Source organism: Ovis canadensis, chromosome 9, assembly GCF_042477335.2.
Source record: "Ovis canadensis isolate MfBH-ARS-UI-01 breed Bighorn chromosome 9, ARS-UI_OviCan_v2, whole genome shotgun sequence".
NCBI lineage: Eukaryota > Metazoa > Chordata > Mammalia > Artiodactyla > Bovidae > Ovis > Ovis canadensis.
The window spans coordinates 27,195,652-27,211,967 of NC_091253.1; the positions used below are offsets into that span (position 1 = coordinate 27,195,652).

Here is a 16,316-nt window from a genome sequence, read left to right on the forward strand (position 1 = left end):
AGTCCAGACGTGCATCTGAGTCCCACGAGGTCCCTGCCATCCTCCGGGACTCCAGGTCACCCCTGGAAACAGCCCTTGTGCCCCCCTGCCCATCCCTGGTGACCCTGCCGCCCCCTGCCCCTACAGCCTCCAGTTGCCTAAGTATCGAGGGTACCAGGGCAAGGCTCAGGCCTCCTTCTAGTAAAGTATAATATTGATAACCTTCAAATACTGTACTAGTGAATCACCTTCATATTTTTAAGGCCCATGTGAAAATACAGAAAAGCAAAAAGGAGGTAAAAACCACTTCAAGTTCTGCCCTCACAGAGGTAGCCGCGGTTTAAGTGTTAACGTATGTTCTTCCCCACCCTGTATGTTTATGTCGAGTTGTGGTGTCAAGTGTGGAAATGCTGGGGTCATACTGAATCTGAACCCTGCTTCTGCCGCTAACTAGAGGTGTGCTTGGAGCAGGTCATCTAAGGGCTCTCAGTTGTCTCATCTGAAAAATGGGCGTAACACTACACTGATGGGTGTCACAAAGGAGGCTGAGCACTGTCCTCTGCCGGCAGAAGCACGCCTCAGCCATGCCCCAGGACCTGTGAGTGTACAGTGTGTGTGATCGTAGGTTGGGTCTTACTCCTTCCAATCTTCCTCTCCTGGGTGAGGGAGCTGCTGGGAACAAGGGATGGTCAGCTGGAGACGATTGGAGAGAGGAGGACGCTGACCATCTGGAAACATCTAACCCGCTTTTGTGAGAGACAGTGGGGCCGTCCTGGATTTGGCACCAGCAGAGGGCACACTCAAGGGCAGAGTCTTGACATCTGCCCTCCCCAGGTTCCCCAGTGTCCTGTTCAGAGCCAGATGTAAGCGGGCCCAAGCATTCGGGCCTGACGGGCGGAAGTCAGAGAGCAGATGAACCCTCAGTGCAGAGCGAGGAAGCCCCGGGTGCATGTCAGGGCGTCCAGAGGCAGAAGGCGTGCCCCCGGAAGTAGCAAGCTGGCCGTCTGTCCCCGCAGGCTTTGGAGACAAGACAGACTTGGCTCCTCTGTGCTGGGTGACCTTGGACCAGTGGCCTTGGAGAGAAGCTTCGTGCTGTCGTGGCTCTGAGCCAACGCCAGGGCTGGTGCTCTGGCTTTGCCTTCTGCTCACTCTGTGGCCTTGGATAGCCTGCTGACTTCTTTATGCCTGTGTTTCCGCATCTGTGAACCCCCGCACCTGGCCCGTAAAGCTGTAGGGAGGAGTCGGCCAGACGTGCTGATGGTTTCAACGCCCCTGGCCAGTGTCTGTGCAGAGCAGGCTCCCTCCGTCTGCTGACCGCGGGGAGAGCCACGGCCCCGAGCAGAAGCAGACCACAGTACTTCGACGTGTGGGCTGTCGGCCTTGGAAGCCTGTGGTTCTAATCATTATTCCTTTCATCCTTGGGGCCTTGGGGCCTGGCTCTCCAGAGCGGGGGTGTGTGGACTGTTTCCCTGGCTGGCCTCCTGGCCTCAGAGGAACGACCCCGTGAGTCTGCCGGGTGTCTGGCCCATGTCTGCTTCCCCTGTCCCCTCCCCTGCCCACTTGGACTGTTGTCATCCCATCTGTGGTTCGCGGCCGGGAGGTGATGGATGGGCAGTGACCGCCTCCTCCCTTGGGCTCTGCTCCCAGCTTCTCCTGGTGCTGCTCAGCTCATCCGGGCCACCTCTGCTCGCTCATTCTAGACACAGGTGGCCCTTTATTCAAACCCAGACACCCTTCCCTCCTGGTGAGTTTCTTGACCTCTCTTAGCCTCCATTCCTCCATCTATGTCATGGGAACAAAATCTGCCTCCTGGAATTGCTGTTGTGAGTCAAATCTCCAGCGACTGGCGCACAGTAGGCACTCAGTAGTTGCCAGCACCCTCCCTTTCTCCCCCCGACTGGAGAAGCTCTGGACTGGGAGCCAGGGGACTGGGAGGCATGTCTGAGACGGCCTGGTGTGTCTCCTCCATACAGAGCTGCGGGTGGGTGAGCATGAAGCAGAGGACGGCAGAGACCGTCTGTGCTAACCCTCCTCCCCTGATGCTCAGACACATGCTCCCTGTTTGCAACTTGGTAAACTGAGGGCAAGCTGAAGTGTTTTTTTTTTTTCTTTTCTTTTCTTCCTGAGAACCTGTAGTGAGTTTCTGTCATGTGCCTCAGGGAGCAGCAGCTCTGATCAGCCAAGACTCAGCCTCTGTTGCAGCTTCTGATGAAAAAGAACCCATCCTGGGGAAAGGGAAATCGCATTGCTCCAGGAAGTCTAGAATGTTCTACCTTCCTAAAGGCTGAGGGAATACAGATATCAATGGGTGAACTCTGGGGGAAACAGGGGCTTTGTCATCAGCTGTATCTTTTTTCTGCTCTCACACTTTAAAAAGGAAAAGCAACCAGCTCACCGGGAACTAGTTAAATACACATTTTGACTGCTGAGAACTTACTCTCCTCCTTAATTCCAGAGCGGCTCCTTGCGTTGATCCTGAATGATAACCGGAAAAGTCTGTATTGGTGGGATATGTGACGGTAATCCAGTCTCTCAGCAGCTTCTTTGCTTTTTCTCAAGCTTTTCACTTGGACTTGGAGGCAGCGGAGTTCCTCTTTCTTCAGTTCTCCTAGACAGTCCTGCAGATGTCCTGCATTTGAAGGAGGAGGAAGGGAACGTGCCCCTGCCAGCCCCTTCGGCCTACCTGTCCCCATCCATCAGGGAAACGGAGGCCTTCTCAGACCCCAGCCCGCCCCCTCCCACCGTGCGCTTCTGGTGTTTACGCCCTTGGCCAGAACTGGGTCACAGGTGCATCTCTAGCTGGAGGGGTGGCTGGAAAGGTGGGGACCATAGGAGTCATAATCAGCTTCGACCTACCACTCACCACTTTTCTCCCTGGGCTAACGATGCTGCTCACCTGAAAAAAAGTGACATTGTTTTTGCCAGGAGGAAGTGAGGGATGGGTATTAGGGTGGCAGCTAACAGTGCCTGCCCCACCTTGGTGGCTGGGGTCCTGGACTCTTGAGTTCTCACCTGGTCAAAAGCACAATGAAGCCCTTTCCTGGGAGGCATCTGGTCTACCGCTCAGCTTTGGTTCAGGCATCGCTGGTCCTTCCGTCCATCGTGGACTCGCCTCCCATTCTGAGCCTGGAGCCGGGAAAGCAGTTGAGACAGAGCTGGACTGAGACTCAGCTGGGCCCTAAACTGGGGAGGCAGCCACGCTGGTCAGCGCCTTCAGCATGGCACCACCAGCCCTAGGACACGGGACCCTGCCGAGGGGTCCTCACTCAGGCTGGGGTGAGTGGGAGCAAGGCCCAGGGGGCTGCTGATCAGAGTCTGGAGGGTCAAGGAGGAGGATGCTGTGAGGCAAGGAGACACAGGGTGTCAGGGCAGCCCTGGCACTTCCTGGAGCTGACCTGTCTCAGGCCCTGGCTGCAGTCAGCCCACGAGCACCCTGAGGGCAGGGATGCTATCTTTTCTGTTTCCTCATTTGTGGGTCCTTAAAACTAGCTCAGGACCTGGATTGTGTCTGGACCTCTGTAAGTATTTCAATTCCAATAAGCAAGCTCATGTGGAAATAAATAGATCATTATCCAAGAGGTGGACATGTCTTGGCCAAAGGCACGTAGTTACAAGCTGAGAGTGACTTTGGGTGCTCACCGCCATTCCCTGCAAAGAGGTGACCCTCCAGGGCCCTCTCTTCCCTGGGGAGCATGGATGCAGGGTGTATTTTGGGAGCCATTTGTTATGACTTATTGTTAGCTATAAATTCCCTCTTGAGGCTTTGGCGTGTATGGGGCTTAGTGATGGCTCCCATGAGTGGACTGGCAGGTGGTCTGGGGACTGATTTCTTAAAGTGGTGTGGGCACATGTTGACATCTCTGAAACGTTTCCATCTTTTCTGTGTTCATGGCCTTCGAACTGTCTTTGACCATCCAGGGTCGGGAATCAGGGCCTTCCCCTGGGATATTTGCAGAGACAAAGGCTCAGTGGCTTTGCCTGCACTGAGCTCCAGCCATCAGACTGCAGAGGTTTGCTGATAATCAAGGCTAGAAAGGTCAGAGTCAACTCATTTTAATGACGCACAGTCCCAGCGCATCCCTCTGGCGGCCTGCCAGCCTTGAAGCAGTTGGTTGTCATCCGCAGCTGCTGCTGTCCTGGGTGGCGCTGTCTGCACCCTGCGCAGTGCCGGCACCCACTTGCATATATGTGGTTCTGGACACACACAGCTCTGTGCTGTTTCCAAAATAACCCCTTCCTTGGGGCCTGTCAGACCTCTGGTGCCTTCGAGGATAAATGTTAAAAATACCTCCTCCCAAATCAGGGAGAATCCCATTCTTGCTTCTTACTCCTGATTGGTGAAGAGTCCCACAATGAAACACTTGTGCTGAAAAGAGGTCATCGTACGTGAAATCTGTGGGATGATGGAACTTCCTGATCAGGTGTGATTCTTACAATAATGTATGTTACCAGATTGCTTCCAGGGCAGATGCTGAGTTGCCTCTGGTGATAAATTTAATCCCGTTATGGCTTGGATCTTGCCCTTCCTCCAAGCTACCCTAGACAAGTATATTCTCTGTAAGGTGTCCCATGGCACACACGCTCACACCGAGAAGGAGATTAGGGGACTTGCAGGGAAGCCACCACTAGGGCCTGAGACACTAACATTCGCAGTGGGTTCTCCGGGTAGGATTTTTAAAAATTGAAGAATAGTTGGCTTACAATGCTGTGTTAGTTTCAGATGTACAGCAGAGTGATTCAGTTATGCACATAGATGTATATATACATGCATACTCGTTTCCAGTTTCTTTAATATTCTAGGTTACTCCAAGCTATTTACTATAGTTCCCTGTGTTATATGTACACTATGCCCTAGTTGTTTATCTAGTATATATATATATGTATATGTATATACACACACACACACACACAGACACACACACACACATATATATGGTAGTTTGTATCCGCCAACCCCAAACTCTTAGTTTATCCCTCCCTACCCTTTCCTCGGGAAGAGAAGCGGACGACAGAGGATGAGGTGGCTGGATGGCGTCACCGACTCGATGGACATGAGTTTGAGTGAACTCCGGGAGTTGGTGATGGACAGGGAGGCCTGATGTGTTACAGTTCATGGGGTCGCAAAGAGTCGGACACGACTGAGTGACTGAACTGACCTTTTCCCCTTTGGTAACAATGAGTTTCTGGGATTTTTAGGGCAACTGAAAGAATCCCTTTTCCTTCCGGTTTTTTAAAGGTGAGAAATCATGAAGATGTTTAGATATGTTATGCCACGTAATGACGTATGGTTTACTTTGACTTCCCCCATTGCCTCTGTATAACTGGGCAGTCTTGCTTCCTCTGGGATGTGCCTGGAGTGGCACCTGAAGCTCCCTCGGGCAGCATAACAGATGCCTTGCCGGTAGGCTCTCGGCACATTTCCGTTCCTTTGACACCTCTCTGACTTGGAATTCTCATCTATTAAGTTCATGCCTTTGTGACATTCCCTCTCTGCCTGTGTCCCCTTTTATTCTTTGGTCTGGCTGGCTGAGTCTTACTGTTCCTTTAGGAGAAACTGCAAGCGTCACCTTTCTGGGAAAGCTTTCCTGACCTCCCAGGCTGGGCTGGGTGTTGGGATCCTGAGACCCCCAGGAACCCAGACCCATTCCTGTCACTTAGGACCCTGTTGATCCTGTGGGCATTGCTCTTGGGCTCCCTCTACTGGACACACTGTGAGCTCCCTGCTGGGACCTTGCCTATTCCTGTGTCACCTCTGGGCACGGCACTGGCATTAGGGCCCGTGTGCATCAGGTACATCTGGGAGTAAACAGAACGCCCAGTCAGTGTGGCCCTGCTTCTGCCGCTGCTCCTGGCAGATGTCCCACATGCTGGGGGGTGGACGAGGTCTCTGCCCTGTCACTTTCCACGGAGGGAACGTCAAGATTGCTTATCAGTCTCTCCTCTTGCCCTTCTCAGATGTGCTCTGCCCCAGCGTTCGTGTGGAAGGAGATCGCTTTAAGCACACCAATGGCGGAACCAAGGAGATCACAGGTACGAGAAACAGCCAGCCAGCACAGCTTGCTTTGTGATGCCGTTTGCCAGACGTGAATCTCCCCAGGTGGCTCAGACTGCAAAGAGTCTGCCTGCAATGCCAAGGACCTGGGTTCAATCCCTGGGTTGGGAAAATCCCCTGGAGAAGGGGATGGCAACCCACTCCAGTATTCTTGCCTGGAGAATCCCACGGACAGAAGAGCCTGGTGGGCTGCAGTCCATGGGGTCACAAAGAGTCAGACACAACTGAGTGACTAACACTTCCACTTTCTTCTTTGCTGGACTTGACCACAACCCTCCTGGACTCAAGGATGGTAGCCTTGCTGGTACCGTCCTCATCGCCGTCTTTCACCAAAGTCCTGGGGACGGTCTGAACAGTGCAGGTGGCAACTCCCGTCCACGAACTGCCCACTGGGGGAGGCCGTTTACGTCATCCATCTGGGAGTCAGTGGTGATGTTATAGGCGTTGGTAGAGAATGAAGTAGGACGAGGGACGTGGGGAATGAGTAAGTGATGGGCAGCCCGAGTAAGAAGGTGAATAAATAGCTGCATTTGGGCGTGAAGGAGAGAGTGAATCAGAGTTATAAATATAGGAGCAAATCAATGGATGAGGGAGCAGAGAGACACATGACTGCAGAGCTAGCAGCAGAAATAAGCACTGCAGAGGCTGGCTCCATCCAGCCTGGGCGGGGTGACTGGGGGTACGCGGGGACGGCCGAGCCGGCTTCCCCTTTATCCTGGCGGTGAGCATCTGTCTACTGCTCCCTGTGGCCGGGCGTCCTGCAGACACTTGAGGTGCGTGATCACAGGGCAGCTTTCTCCCCGTCCAGGACAGCAGCCCGGCTCTCCTCACCAGTGCCGGCCGGGTCGGGAGCCCCATCCATCCACCCTAAAGCATCTCAGGTCCAGTACGAACCCACATGCGGTCTCCCTCCCGAGGCAGTGAGCCGTGGGCGATCAGAACCAGGTGTCTCGTAGGTGCTGCTCTGCCCCACCCCTACCCGAGGGACCCTGCCTGCCCTCATGAACAAGGCAGCATCTGCATCTTGGTGCCTGGGGGATGTTTCTAGAATGGCAGGAGACTGTGCTGCCTGTGTGCACAGCAGGTGAGATGAATCGTGGTTAACCCTCCTCGGGTGTAACGGAGTAACCCAGCGCTCAGCCAGTGACCACGGGTGAGGAAACACTCAGGCCCTCTGACCCACTTCCTAGAGCGTACCAGCAGGGTCCCGCTGCAGCCACTTGCTGGGGCTGAGGCTGGAATTAAGGATGGAAGGTGCTGCAGACCTGCCAAGTTCAGCGCAGCCGGGTAATGGGAGCAGCTTTTGTAAAAGATGCGGTTCGCAGAGGCTCATCTCTAGGTGTTTCCTTAAGTGACTCCAGCTAGTCTTCGGGCTCAGTGGGGCTGGAGCAGTGAGGACGGGGTGGAGGACAGACCAGGCAGTTGGAGGCGGCAGTCTGGGACTCAGTTTACCCACTTCTGGCATAATGTCTTTTAGGACCCCTCCCAGCTCTGAACCTGAACATTCTGCAGATTCTAGCAACTACGATGTTATGCAATGCTCTCTGGAGGAGTTATTTAACGGTGAAGGAAGGTGCTGGGCTCGGTCTTACTCTGAAACTTGGCCACAGACATCCTGATGGGTCTCTCCTCTTGCCTGGTCTCTGACGTCCAGATAATCATCACCAAGTCCCGACTGTCTCAGATGGTCCCAGCCTAGTGCTTCTTCCTTCCCCGCCCCCCCCCCCCAGCCCCATGTTTCCAGTCTGGTCCTCCCCGGTGCCCCAGCTTCTCCATCCCTGCGGCCAGAGTGACCTCTGAGCACAGGCCCGGGGTTGTGTTTCTCCCTGCTTTAAAGCCCTTCCATGCCCCACCAGCTCCTGCAGAAAGAAACCCAGGCTGCCTCACGTGGTCGTCAGAGCCTGGCCCAATCTGCACCCGCCTCACTCACTCCTTGGTCCCCCTCTCGTGGTTCCTGACATCCTGAAATAGTGGGGATTCTCAGAAGGAACCTCGCTGACTCGGGTCTGGTAACCTCTGCACATCCAGTTACCTTGGATGCCCTTCCCTCCTCCTCTCCCCACATGTCATTCGTTCTTTAAATTCAGGCCAGGCCTTGCCTCCTCTCGGGGGCCTTCCTTGAAGTCTCCTCAGCTGGGCCAGGCAGGTACTCCATGTGCTCCCATACAAGCCCAGACATCTCCCTTCTTCCCATCTACCCACTATACGGACACTGCCCACCTCTGTGCGCATTTCTCTGTGCACAGTAGACTTCAGGTAGTGGGAGGCACGTTGGGAATTTTGTCCTATTGACTACTGAAATCTGAGCAGCCAATGGGGCATTGTAAGACGTAGAAAGCCCTGAGTGGTTTAGAGAATTCCTTTCTTCTCTCCTTCCCTCTTTCCACAAGTGGAGCCTCAGTTAAGAACAACAGCAGATTCCATCCTTTTTCAGGGATGGAAGCATGAATCAGATCAGGCCCCACCCCCCACCCCCCGATTGCTCAGCTTCCTCCTCAGACACACACTGTGTGCACCTCGGCCAGACCCCCTAAAGACCTGGAAGTGACTCTCATGCCCAGGGCGTCCAGCGGAGCTCGGTCCCTCGCAGACCTTTGAAGGACACTGGGCGGTGGTCACGGTGTCCCTGATGCCATTTGCTTCAGCTGAGTCCACGACTTCAGGGAGGTGCCCCCTCGCACTTTCTGCGTTAAACAATTGCCTCTTTATCTCTCGGTGCATCACATTCGAGTCTGCTTACCTCAGAACATTTTTCATTTTCCTTCCCGGCCTTTATTTATTGCAGGCAATTCATCTTTTTCTCTGTGCCCTTTGCTGCCACCTCGTTAATTGCTTGTTGTTCAGTTTTGTGGTGTTTAAGTCTTTGTTTTTATTCATGGAAACCAGTGAAAGTGGAATTAGGCAGTAGAGCATATGTTTGCTTTTTGAAGTCTTTTTTGTTGTTGTTCTCTCACAAATAACTACTACAGGGAAACCAAACTGAAGGTGGAAGTTTCCAGGAAGAGGGATGGCGCTGTGAAGGGAAGGAGCAGGACTCTCTCCTGCTCAGCCCTGGCACCTTGCTGTGTGGGCATCAGGCACGTGCCTGCTGGATTTTAAACTCACTCTCTTGGGAACCTCTGGGGGCCAGTTCTCCAAGCTTGTTGCCAGTGCTGACATGTGCTTGGCTCAGAGCAGGCTCTCAAAATATACATATTGAATGAATAAATGAAATCCATGGACAGATGTAGTGGGATAAGAGACTGCAGTCATTGTCAGGGGAAGTAATTAATATGAAAACTATTTCATGGATCTTTCACTGCATGTCAGGCTCTGTATGATGAGCTCTGTACTGTATCATGCAAGCTTCACCACAACCCTGTGAGACGCATGCAAAGACAGTCCCCTTTCTGCAGATGAAGAAATGGATGCTCAGAGACGTCAGGCACCCTGCCTCAGGTCACATAGCTAAGACCTCGTGAGCAGGAAGAAATGGAAAAACCCACTCCAGTATTTTCTGGCCTGGAGAGTCCCATGAACAGAGGAGCCTGGCGGGGCTGCAGCCCATGGAGCGGCAAAGAGTCAGACACGAGGGGGAGACTAACAGTTTCACTTGCAGGGTCAGCGCAGGTTGGTCTGGCTCTGCTGCTGCTCAGACTCTCGGTCAGAGGTCAGTGCTTTCTGTCCTTGCAGCTCCTTGTGCAGAGCTGGGAATAGACAGGCTCTCAAGAATACAAGTTGGATGAGTCAGTCATCTCTTAGGACAGAATTTTGTGGTAGAAGATGTTTTAATCACCCTAATGTGAGAGTTCATTTCCTGTTTCCTGTGGCTGCACCTCAGAGTGCTGGAGACAGAGGAATCTTCCTGAAGAACCATGGGTTTGGTGCTGCTGATGCTGAGCGGCACGTTCGCCCTGGGGATGCGGAGACGGGTGAGGGCCTCCCTTCACCAGCCGGGAGCCCTTCCTGCTCCGGGGACGCGGTGTCAGGCCGATGCATCCCACTGATGTGTCCGTGTGGGCGTTGTGGTTGGGCTTATCTGAGGACCGTTATCTGCAGGACTCAAGCCAGCCCCCCACGCTGGTCCAGGCAGTTTTGTAGAGGGTCGTGGGTCAGGATTGTGGCTGGTGATGCAGAATCCTGAGGAACAACCGACCTGCTGAGTCAGCTTCCTACCCTGCGTTGAGTGGCCACCTGGTGTCCTTAGGACGGCCTCAGGTGGCCTGTCAACCTTCTGTCACAACCAAGCGCCCAGGCTCCTGTGGGTTATGTCGCTGCTCGGCATCACACAGATACGTGACTGACCTGGATGCCCCGCCTTGTCCCGCCAGCTCCCCTGAACCCAAGATCATGTCTTTCCCACTACTTCCCATGACCAGTGAGCAAGGTCCTCTCTTGGAGCCAAAACAAAGCGAAAGACACCTTTCCGTTCCTGCGGTATCACGGACACAGTTGTCTTCTCTCTGATGTGCCTCTCATCTCTTTGGACAGGTTTTGACCTGATGGACTTGTTCAGTGTGAAGACGCTCTTGGGGGAGAGAGAGAACGGGGCGCAGAGCTCCTACGTCCGGATGGGATCCTTCCCTGTGGTGCAGAGGACCGAGTGAGTGCTGGCTTCTGCCCCAGACCTGCCCTGGACCCCTTAGCGAGGGCGGGAAGCAGCCAGTGAGCTTGGTTGCTCGCTAAGCACTGGGTAGGGGTTTAGCCTCCAGAGTGCCTGGTGAGGTCACCTTGCGATGAAACGTCCATATCACTGACCCCGGAAATTCCCCGTTTCTTAATTGATCTGTTTCCAGTGATGTTACTGGTTCCCTGGTCCTCCCGGTCACCTCTCCATATGGATTTGGTGTCCATCCTCCATTCACTCATGCATTTTTTTTTTTTTTTGGTCTCAAAATGGGACAGTAACCTGTTCAAAATCTCAGTCCTAGGAAGCAGAAGTTGACCTCAAACTCCAGTCCTCCAATGCCACTCCCTTTACCTTCTCTTGTATATCTGTGTGTGTATACACAGCCAAAGGAAAAGTCTTAGTCTCTTGCTAGATTTACAGGAAGGTAGTGACAGAGATAGAGATAGGAGCATGCCCTTAAGTTACTACAGCTTTGGTTCCAGACCACCACAGTAAATTGAATGTCAAAACAAAACAAGTCACAAATCTTTTGGTTTCCCAGTGTGTATCAAAGCTACGTTTACACCGAACTGTAGTCTGTGAAGTGTGCAACAGCATCATGTCTAACAAAACAATGTACATACCGTAATTAAAAGAGAATGCTGTGTGACAACGGCAGCAATGGACTTGCTTGGTGCAGAGTAGCCACCAGTCTTCCATTTTAAAAAAACACAGTATCTTCAAAGCTAAAGCAGTAGCTAAACACAGTATCTTTGTAAAGCTAAAGCAAAACCAGGCATGCCTGTGTATAAACAGATGTAGATACAGTTATGAATACATAGATACATACACGGGCTTCCCAGGTGGCTCAATAGGTAAAGAATCCACCTGGCAGTGCAGGAGATGCGAGAGATGTGGGTTCAGTCCCTGGGTTGGGAAGATCCCCTGGAGAAGGAAATGGCAGTGCACTCCAGTACTCTTGCCTGGAAAATCCCATGGATGGAGGAGCCTGGTAGGCTGCAGTCCATGTTACACAAACGTGTGTGTTGAGATGTAAGTGTGTTTAGAAACTCCATAGCAGAGTAGGCTTCACTGATGCAATAAGATGAAAAAGGAGGTGAAGGGCAGCGTCCGTCCAAGGCTCCCAAGCCCATGTCTGTGCAGACCCTCCCATGGGCAGAGACCGGGGTGGCCCTGACTCCGGGGGAGGCCCAGGGAAGTGATGGGCGCTGCTCCCAGTGCCGGGGTGTGATCCAGGGTGAAACCCAAGCTCAGAGAACGACTCTGAGCAGCAGGGCCGACTCGCGGCTCAGATCTGAGACCCGAGAATCACAGAGGGAGGACCAGTCTTTGCTCGCAGCTCCTACAGCCAAACCAAGGGTCCCTGAGGGTCCACGAGTCTGAGAACCAGGAAGCCAGACGCCCCCTCATTTCCCATCCTGGCTGTTGGACCAGACAGCCTCTACCTGCTCCAGTGCAGAAGGCAGTGCCTCTGAGCAGGGTGTGCAGGGCAACAGCTGATAGTGATGAGGGGCGCTCTGGAGACCAGCCAGTCTCTGGGGGGGAGCCTCTACTGGGCCACTGAGCCCCAGAAGTTTTGCCCTGACAGCCCAGCCGCCCTCAGCTAGGACAGGAGTGGCACAGCTCTGCACGCCCCTGACTCTGGCGGGGAGCCACGCTCCATTGGGATGCTGTCGGGAAAGGGCAGTGTGCCTGCCTTGTAGGGCTGTCTGGGCTGGAGCTGATGGGGTTGAAAGACTTCCCCAGATGAAAGCTGGCCCCCACGCTCTGTAGGGGATGGAGGGTGTCCTGTGATGTGGGGCAGCAACCAGGCAGGATAAGACACCCCTGTGCGGCCTTGCTGGGGGCAGCAGGCAGGGAGAGGTGAGGGCTGGCACAGTCGGCTGCATCTGACCCCAGGGCAGGAGGCAGGGTAGCATCTCTCACTGATTTTGGAGAGATGGAAGCAGGTGAGCCCTGGAGGGGAGCAGGTAGATTTGAAGGGGCCAAGGCAGGGCTCAGAAAGAGTTGTGTGGAGGCACTGCTGGAAGGAAGAGGCAGTGAAGACGGGGGGGGGGGGGGAGGTGGACTTCAGAAATCCACGAGGTCAGCGTGGCAAGACTCAGTGACCCTGGGGTGCGTGGGCTTCCTTTGCAGCCTCTGCCCTCAGCCTAGTGGTGTCTGTCTCTTGTCTCCCTCCAGGGACGTGTTCCCGCAAGGCTTGCCTGATGAGTATGCCTTTGTCACCACCTTCCGGCTCAGGAAATCGTCCCGGAGAGAAGACTGGTATATCTGGCAGGTCATCGACCAGTACGGCATCCCGCAGGTGCGAGCCGCCCGCCGTGTCCCAGTGCGGGCGTCTGTCTCCTCCTCATGGGCAGGGCAGCACCGCTGTTTTCTCCACGGGTCCCTGTCTTGGGCCCTGAAAATGGAGAGTCCAGTGTATCCAAGCCCAGGGCACCTGCAGAGACTGGGACACCCCTGGGGGACCCGGAGTCCCACGGGGGGACTGCAGCCTCATTTCTCCCTGATGGCCAAGCACCCAGCACCCTGCTGGGCTGGAGGCCTAGCTGCTGCCTCAGGGACCCTCAGTCCAGCTGGGGAGCACGTGCTCCATTAGCAGCATGTTCATGATGCGGTGGAAGAAACCTGCTCAGAGTTGGCATGACTGGGGCTCAGACTTTGTGTCTGGTCCTTTCTTGGTGTGGGCTCAGGGCCACGCTGGCTTTCCGAGTCCTGATGTTCTTAGTCGGGACACAGAGCACCTCCCGTCAGTGGTTGTTGGAGGCATCGTACAGAGTGATGTCTGTAAAGCATCTACGGTGCTGCCTGATGTGTAATGGGGTTTTTATGGTCGTCCTTGGTTTGACCTTGAATGGAGCTCTGCAGCCTGTCTTTGCCCACATCGGGTGCATTCTGGTTCTCATCCCTGTGAAGCTGGGACAGTCAGCGGTAGCAGGAGCCGAGTGGGGGCCTGCCTCTCTCCAGACGCAGACCGTCAGCACGATGCATTCATCTGAGATGCACCTCTCAAACCCCTTGTTCTCAGAGCTCATGGACCAACTGTGTCTATCATTCACCCTTGTCCCCTCTTGACGACATATGAGCTGTATCAACACATGACCCATCTTCATCTGGGAGACACTGATGTATTTTCATTTGGGGTTGAAACAAAACAAAAGCATGCTCAAGCCACAGGACCACAGCAGCCACTCTCACGGGCTGCTCGCTGAGAGGGGACTTGCTTCATGGTGGTGAGTTCCCTTCCCAAGGTTGAAGCTGAGCCCTGACCCCGAGCACACGTTGTACCCATACTCACACACAGTCAGTAGGAGCCCAGGCTTGTTCCGACAGCTTCGGAGATCCTTCTTCAGTTCTCATAACCACCCTGTGAAAACTGTGAAAAGGGTAGTCGCTCAGTCGTGTCTGACTCTTTGCGACCCCGTGGACTGTAGCCTGCCAGGCTCCTCTGCTATTTCCTTCTCCAGGGCCTCTTCCTGGCCCAGGGATCAAACCCAGGTCTCCTGCATCACAGGCAGATTCTTTGTCATCTGAGCCATTGGAGACACCCCATGAATAGGCTCTGCTGTTACCATCGCAGTGAGCTTCAGCATCTGCCTGGCATTCGTAGGTCATGATGGGGGGAGGTGGGACTGGAACCCAGGTGGTTGAACTCCAAGTCTGTCTCTTGACCAATGTGCCCTGCTGGCTCTGGTCCCCATCAGCTAGTCCTGTGGAATGACACTGCCACAGCATCCCCAGTCAGACTGGGATGCAGAGCACGGTCAGGCTTGGCTGCCCTGGCTTGATTTCCTGAGCGCAGGAGGCTGGACAGAGGTGAGCGTCTGCTCCGGAGGCTGTTTTTGCAGAGAGCAGGCAGTGCACCGTGACCCCCATCCACCGTCTGCAGACATGCACATCTCTGGCACCGCGGGGTCCGGTGCTGTGGGCCTGGGCGCCTGCCATGACATTCCTGTGGGTGAGCGCACACTGCCCCCGCCGTCTGGGTCCTCTTCCTTCGTGGCGTTTGCAGGGCTGCGTGCTCCCTCGGCCATTTCCACCCCCTCCTCTTCTGTCTGAATGCGCCCCAGGCTGGGATCCTGCAGAGCCGTGCGCAGTCAGAACCTGCCTTTCGGAGAGGCACCTGGCAGTCCTGTTCTGTCGAACCAGCCTCGGGGTTGACCCTTCCCTGGAAACGCCACGATGGCCACCCCAAGCATGCCCTGGGGAATCCTGGCCGGACCCAGGGAAAGTGGGCAGAAGCCAAGCAGCAGATGAGCTCTGAGCAGTGTTGCGAGCCGCCTCGCTGTGTGTTCTTGGACCTGTAGACATGTAACCGTGTAGCTATATTTACCTCCGTGACCCCATGTAGCCTCTCTTGACCACTGGCATGTCATTGGGAGAAACTGAGGGGCGCTCACTCATTCCAGGTCTGATAAAGGGCCAGGAAGGAGGCTGGCCCTGGAGCAGGGGTGGAGGGGGGCATACTTAGAGATGAGGCTCCTGACCGGGTGGGTGGCCAGTGCAGGGACCTGAGACCAGGCCCTGGAAGGTGGGCAGGCCTGGAACAGGGAGCCTGGGAGACCGTTGTCCTCTTGGCGAGGGATGAGGCTGACTTAGACCAAGTGATCATGGGGAACTGGGGAGAAATCGGATTCTGGGCATATATTTTGAAAATAGAATCGGCAGGGTTTGCTGACAGATCCGACCCGTGGGTTTTCTTCCTGAGGCCTCCTGGCTCAGATTGGTAGACGCAGGACTTGGTCCTGACAGGCCTTCCTGTGCTCTGTATCGTGTTGGAAGAAATGGAAACATTGGAGAAAAACTCATGGCCTCATGAAGCTCCCCAGGTCCTCAGGGATTCAGGGCTCAAACAGGTGAAGCCAATTGCAAGAAGTAGCAGACTAGGTTTAATCACAAGTATTAGATTATATGCATGCGAAGTTTCAGGAGGAGGGCATGGCAACACACTCGAGTATTCTTGCCTGGAGAATCCCCATGGACAGAGGAACCTGGCGGGCGGCAGTCCATGGAGTTGCTAAGAGTTGGACACAACTGAGTGACTAAGCACAGCACATGAGAAGTTTCAGGTTATTAGGGGTTCATAGTTTTATTTCTCACTATAATTGTAACATACCACCAGACAGTGCAAAAAATAATAAATCTTAGGTCCCCCTTGGCTGAACTGAGCCCACGTGGAGCCCAGACAGGGGAACCAGAACACCTGGGTGGTGTCCTGAACACTGGCTGATCTGCAGAGCAGTGGGCTCCTTCCTTTAACCTCAGAGCTCCCATTCATTCATTCCCTTTCTGTTAAGTGCTACTGTGTGGCGTGTGTTGGTTGTCCTAGCTACTGGGGTTAAAGAAATGAGTGACAGAGACAGAGTGCCTGCTTAAAAAGATGGGGTGGGGCAGGCAAGAAACAGATGGACCAAATAAGTGAATGAGATACTTTCATATACTGACCCAAAGTGCTATGAAAAAATAAATCAACATGCCTGAGGATGTGAGAGCAAATGACCAGGCTAGAATCCAGTTATGTGTGTGTCTCAGAGAAGGCTGCGCTGCAGGGATGTCTTTGAACTCGCTTGATTTATTATAGTTGATATGTGGAACAGCGCTTGACTTATAACAAGCACTGTGAATGTTTTACATATCTGTAAATTCATTTAATCCCTGTAACAGCTCTATGAAGTC

At 54.0% G+C, this 16,316-nt stretch overlaps 1 protein-coding gene across 1 annotated transcript in view; it reads left to right on the forward strand.

The window, feature by feature from the left end:
* COL22A1 (collagen type XXII alpha 1 chain) overlaps positions 1-16,316 on the forward strand; it is a 224,743-nt gene that overhangs the window by 44,814 nt on the left and 163,613 nt on the right. The window contains exons 4-6 of the mRNA XM_069600933.1: positions 5,935-6,009; positions 10,502-10,613; positions 12,822-12,945. Of these exons, the coding sequence (XP_069457034.1) occupies positions 5,935-6,009; positions 10,502-10,613; positions 12,822-12,945 (311 nt within the window). The remainder of the gene's footprint in view (positions 1-5,934; positions 6,010-10,501; positions 10,614-12,821; positions 12,946-16,316) is intronic.